This window comes from Sinocyclocheilus anshuiensis, unplaced genomic scaffold (assembly GCF_001515605.1).
Source record: "Sinocyclocheilus anshuiensis isolate Anshui unplaced genomic scaffold, SAMN03320099.WGS_v1.1 scaffold451, whole genome shotgun sequence".
Lineage (NCBI taxonomy): Eukaryota > Metazoa > Chordata > Actinopteri > Cypriniformes > Cyprinidae > Sinocyclocheilus > Sinocyclocheilus anshuiensis.
In genome coordinates, this window is record NW_015549630.1 from 1,175,031 (window position 1) to 1,181,587 (window position 6,557).

General features: G+C 39.4%; 1 protein-coding gene across 2 annotated transcripts in view; it reads left to right on the forward strand.

Annotated features, from left to right (window-relative positions):
• piwil1 (piwi-like RNA-mediated gene silencing 1) overlaps nt 1-6,557 on the forward strand; it is a 21,192-nt gene that overhangs the window by 5,842 nt on the left and 8,793 nt on the right. For both annotated transcript variants that reach the window (XM_016448621.1, XM_016448622.1), the window contains 2 exons: nt 3,218-3,326; nt 3,409-3,535. In XM_016448621.1, coding sequence (XP_016304107.1) covers nt 3,218-3,326; nt 3,409-3,535 — 236 coding nt within the window. The remainder of the gene's footprint in view (nt 1-3,217; nt 3,327-3,408; nt 3,536-6,557) is intronic.

Genomic DNA, 6,557 nt, shown 5'->3' on the forward strand with positions numbered 1-6,557 from the left:
TCCGGCCGGGATTTCTTAATTGCCCAAAATGTCCGGGATTGGGCTGTTTTCTTAATCTCGCTCCCACTGAATCTCTGACCATTGCCGCCTGCTCCCGCGAACATGTTTCGCTCCCGCGATTTTCATGTCCACTCCTTTAAACATTTTAATATTGTGTATAATTTTGGCGCATCAGGGAGCCGCTCTCAGGATGCGGAGTATTTAAATATTTTTGAATGAGCGTTTGCGCTGTTTACTTTCGATTTCGCGATCATACGCACTCTGTGTAAAGGGAGTACATCTTACAAGATCAGATATTTGTCAATGAGCTCAGAATCTGTTGAGCAGCAAATACTCCAGCACGGTCTTGTCAGTCATCTCACCTTATTCTCGACCTGTGATCAGTCAAAGCTGACTCCAGCTCTTGTTGGATGCAGGGTTGCCAAGTCCGCGTTTTTTCCACAGAATTGGGCTACTTCTAAACTGTTGCCATGGGTTGATTTTCCCAAGTGGGCTAAAGGTTTGAAATATTTGAAATGCTTGTATTGAAACATTTTGCATTCTACCTATGATAAATGCTACTTCTAATTTTATCTGCTTGTTTTTTTTCATTAAAAAACTTGACCCTCTAACATTTGCGCACTCTATTCTATTTCTATTCTAATGGCCAATCCATCATTTTTGGGGGGAATTTTTATTTATTTATTTTTTAATAAGTATCGGTTTAGGCACCGGAACCATTTTAAAAGTATCGATTTGGCACTGGTATCGAAAAAAAACAAAACGTTACCCAACTCTAATTGTAGTCTACTCTTCCAGGATCAGGAAACTGTCCTCCATAAAAAGTGCTGGACACATCTGAATATTTGGGTTGAACTGTTCTGGAACAGTGTTGTAAATACAACTTAACCACTGATTTCTAGTCGTGTCCTCTTTTGGAAGGACAAACAAAGTAGTTCCGCTTTCACAACGAAACGCACAGCGTCACACACGGAGGCCTAGAGTGAGCGGAGGCCGGCGGCTAGAGTGAGCGGAGGGCTTGCGGCAACCACATGTGACGACCCCGGGCTGGACTCCACTTCGTCCACGGTGAAAGCCGATCCGGCGATCCACAGAGCGAAGTTGATGTATTTCCTCAGCGACCAGCACGGATCAGCTCCAGGCATGACGAAGCGGATATTGTCCTCTTTTGGAAGGCCAAACAAAGTAGTTTCACTTTCACAACGAAACACACAGCGCCTTCACGACATGGCGGCAACAACAATACTACAGCGAGAATAAAAGTTCTTTCTTTGCGTGAACATTTGGGCGGTGTTATGCAAATCTTCCCACATCGTGATGTAGATATGTGGGGGCGTGTTAGAACGAGCCGTTTTAGGTAGGCGTGGTTGACTCTTAACTTTTATAAAGAATATCTCTTTGGATTTGAGACTTTAGTCTTTGCAACTTTACAGATCTTCTTTATGCACCAAGAGCTTGTAACACTTCAAGGAGAAAGAAAAAATTGAAATCGCATCATATGACCCCTTTAATACATTTATTGTAACATTTACACATAGTGTTCAGACTGGGATCTATAATATTTTCTAATGTTTTAAAATAAGCCTCTTCTGCTCACCAAGGCTGTATTTACTTGTACAGTAAAAAAATACATGCCTGATTCAAGAAGGGGGTCTAAAAAATGACAAAAAAATATTATTTTACTAACTTATTAATTTTAAGTTAAGTTGTGTTTTATTGGTATAATGTCTGCTAGAATTAGGGGTGCTCCGATTGATCAGCTACCAATCACTATCGGCCGATAATCACATTGGGATGATTGATCGGTGGTCTCTAAAAGGTTTGCTGTCAAACCTGCTGTGAGAGGTTTGGCATTATATGCAGCGGCACCGTTTCAGTCTCTGTCCGGCGCGGGTAAAATAAATATAATGCTGAAGGTGAGGTACTCACCTTCATATTTCTTCATTAAATAACTTCTGAATTAATTTGAAAACCTCGTGTGAGACGTTATTTCACAAACAGCGTGAGTGAATCACCACTCGTGCGCGCTCTCTCTTTCTCTCTCAAAATACACAAATGGCTTCAAATCACCACATCGCGTCTGTCTATAAGCGAGCTGCACAGTTAACACAGGAATTGTCACTTGCACAATTGAGGCAGTGTCACATCGTCACTGAAGTTTATAAATTGCATTACTTTTTAATTCTTGCCAGTGTTTAACAAAAAATGTTCAGTGTTAAGTAAATATTTTTAAATTGTTGTTTTGTACATTATTTTTTCTTTGAAAAGCAAGACAAAACAATAAAAAGCACATTTTGGCTATTTAATTTATGAAATGGTGAAAAAATTGGCAAAATGTGGGGAAAACGTGAAAAAACGTGTTTGGTATTCGGCCTTCGGCCCAGTGTTTCATTTTGTTCGACTTCGGCCAAGAATTTTCATTTCGGTGCATCCCTAAAAATAATCATGAACCATTATATTATGAACTTGGGGATGGACTCTTTTAAGCTGTAAGCAAACCAGAACACCCTAGACACTGCAAAGCAACTTGCTAAACATGCAGTAGCAAATATTCTTTGTACATAAGCAAGCCACTACATTTTCTTCAGAAAATAGCCATTACTCCAGTCTTCAGTGTCACGTGACCTTTCAGAAATCATTCTAATATGCTGATTTGCTGCTCAAGACACGTTTATGAACAATGTTGAAAACCGCTGTGCTGCTTAATATTTTTTTGGAAACTGGTAGATTTCTTTCAGGGTTATTTGATGAATAGAAAATTCAAAAGAGACAAGCATTTATTTAAATTAGAAATCATTTTTTTACATTAAAAATGTATTTACTGTTACTTTTGATCAATTCAATGTCCTTTTTGAATAAAATTATTATTTATTTATTTTTATGTTACTGACCCCAACAATTTAAATCAGTCATCCTCAAATCTGGCTCGTGAGATCCACTTTCCTGCAGTTTAGCTCCGACCCTAATCAAACAAACCTACCTGTGATTTTCTAATGATCCTGGAGACATTGATTAGCAAACTCCGGTGTGTTTGATTAGGGTTAAAGCTAAACTCTGCAGGAAATTGGATCTCGCGAGCCAGATTTGAGGATCACTGATTTAAATGATAGTGAGATTTTCTTTGATTTATTACTTTAAAAATGTTTAAATCTCTAAAAGTTGTTTAATGTAATTGTGAAGTAGCAAGTAACGGTGTGTAACAAATGATCGTTTATAGGTACAATAACAAGACGTACAGGATTGATGACATTGCCTGGGATCATACACCCAACAACACATTTAAGAAGGGAGATACAGAGATCTCATTCAAGAACTACTTCAAAACGGTAACTTAACGATACAGGTAATTATTTTGACACTAGTTGCAGAATTTTACTGTCACACTCAATTTATTTGCCTCCTCTCCAGCAATATGGTCTGGACATAACAGATGGCAACCAGGCTCTTCTGGTTAGTCACGTGAAGAGACTGGGGCCATCAGGTCGGCCTCCACCGGGACCTGCCATGCTCGTCCCAGAGTTCTGCTACCTCACAGGTAAGTCCTTTTTGAAGATTCATTAAAATGGCTTGAAGAGCGTTGTTTTCTTTCATGTTATGTGTTCTGACTATTTCTATTGAATAAGAAGCTGGGGTGGGGCATATTGAAGGACTCATTCTTTTTTCATGTATAGTAGTGCTGTGTTCAAAATATCGATACGACGATGTATCGTCACAGAGATTTGACGATACGAGTATCGATACAGCTGGCCCTGTATCGATATTGTGGCACGTGTGCAGCAGTGGACCACGCTTAATTTGTTAAAAATTTTACAACGTTTAAAATTGAGTAGAAAAGTGCGAGGTTTCTAAAAAATAATGAATAGAGCATATATAGGCTACAACAAGGTTTAATCTGGCCGCATCTTTGTCAACCTGGCAACCCTGTGCACACGCGCTCTCTCCACTGAGGATAAACGCGCTTGCTTTCTGAAAACGGTGGTTAGCTTGCAGTTTAGCGATCTCCACTTCAATAATCTATTCTCAGAAAAGTGTAATTCATCAACTGTTCATTTACGACACACAGAGAGCGAGAGAGGCTGTGTATGTATGAATTGCCACCGTTTTGCAGCGTTTCTCTATTAACAGTAAAGCTGTGGATTTAATTCCTTTAGAAACAATGATGTTAACAGCTCCTTGTTGAGAAAGATAATGTAGCTCTTGAGCGATTAAGCTATTTAGTTGATAAAACTGCGGGGCAGCGCTAAAAAGTTTGTTCCTGAATGTCCGAGTTCGGCCGCAACGTGATCTGTGTGTGTGACTGAACTTAACATCAAACTGCTTCTGTTCTGTTTCACACAAATGCTGGCACAGACGTGCATGTTCGGCTAGAGTCGCTTTGAACTCGTGCATCTTCGGAAGCGGAGCTGCGCGGAAAGTCCTGCCGCGTGCACCTAAAAGCGAACTTGCGGACGCATCGAGTAAATCAGCCTTGTGTGCGTTAGATACAGTGAAGACAGCGTGTTAGTTTAGAACTCTTCAAAAAAATTTTTTAATCGTAGAGAGTGTTAATTTGTGCAATGATAACCTACCAGTAGGGCTGCATGATTAATCGCATGCGATATTTAACGCGCATCTTGTCAGAAAGCCGGTTCTGTAATCAGCGGTAAATCTCCATCACCTGCGTGCTTTCACATTGAGCAGCATTAACTACACAGAGCCGTTGTTCACTGATGAGCAGCACAAAAAATTGCGCGAATATGAACGTGGTTTAGCGCAGCTCGTCAGTGAACAACGGCTCTGTGTAGTTAATGCTCTGACTTTGCTGGTGATACACAGCCCTAATGTATAGACAGTATTCTGTAGTTTAGAATAACTGAAGACACTGACAAACCATATATAGTAAGTCATCATAGCAGGTGAAAATCAGTATGTGAAATTAGTATGTATGAATTCACTGTGTTCATAAAACAGCAAATGGAAAGTACCTAGATGGCCTGCTACTACTTCTGAGATTCTGAATTGCCAGTGCTTTACTATCCCATTAGGCCATGGGAGTGAAATTTGTTCTCTGTTTAATTTTACTATCTAATCAGTGTGATCTAAGACGGGGGTTCTCAACCTTTTGCAACTCATGGCCCACCAATGACTGTTTAAAAACATTCCGAGGACCACCTATCCAAATATGATAGTATAAACACAGAATAACAGAAAATTCAAAAAGTACAATGACTGCTGTTAATCTGTTATGCCACTGTAGCAGACTAGGTCAAATCAGCTATATAGATGAAAACTCTCCTTGTATAAAAAAGACTTGGCAGGTTTACTCCGTAACCATTTATTCCTGTAACAATAACAGGGCAGGTCAGACCAGTGACTGGGTCAGACACAAGGGGAACACTCTTAATTAATTAATTAATACTACATCCCCACATCCAGACTAACATACCTGTAACAACAGGTCAGACACACAAGAGGGGAACATTCTCTCTATTCATTAGCAGAAATGTTAAAGTTAATTCCCCACAATTTACATACTGTAAGTGTAATTTATCAAATACAATTAGCGATATGAACATGACTGTTTAAAACAATCTTACATATTAAACAAACTTGAAGCATTACGTAAATGTTACATGTATTATATATATATTTTTTTACAGTTCAACTGGAGAAAAACTGGACACATTACTTATACCCCTTCCCACACATCCAAAAATGATTAAGCCTAACAGGTGTGTCACATGTCAATAACACAGTTTTCATCAACAACCACTTTAGGACCATCAATAAATCCCAACACATTAACATATTTACATGAACGGGTTTTGGAGTAGTTCACATGAGAAAAACCATATATACTGAGACAAACCTTGCTACAAAATGCATATTCTGCATACCCTCAGTGAGACACTTGGGCTTGCTTCTTGGAGATAATAAGATCAAGTCTTGGTGAAATGGGTGAGAGACTGACACAGAGAGTAGCATCCAAAGTAGCTTTCAGTTTGCTCCTTGCTTTTGATTTTGTGGTAGTCACAGTGGAGAACCCTGACTCACATAAGTATGTGGTGGTGAAAGGCAATAGAAATTTGATTGCCCGCTTTGACAGAGAGGGATATTCACTTGCAGCCAGTAACCAAAATGAAGCAAGGTCAGCTTGTGTGAGTTGAAGTTTTAGGCTACTGTCAGCTGATAGTTCCATTAGTTCATTTTCCAACACAATGGACAGAGCCATGTCTTCTGAAGCAGGATCCACAGAGAATGGATCCAAAATCCAAAGGTTTCCATGTCTAGGGTCTTCTGGGAAGTAGTCAGCAAACTTTTGAGACAGCTGAGACAAGTGCTGGGTTATGACACTTGATATGTTCACATGAGAAGAGGCTTCCAATGTTTCACTCGGATGTGGAAACATGTCAAATCGTCCCTCCTTGACTCTTCTATTACAAAGAATTTGTTTTTTCTTGAATCTCTCAATTTTGTCTGAAACCAAAAACACTGTGCTGTTTCTGCCTTGCATTGATACATTCAGCTGATTTAACTGATCAAATATATCAGATAAGTAGGCCAGTTTTGCACAAAAT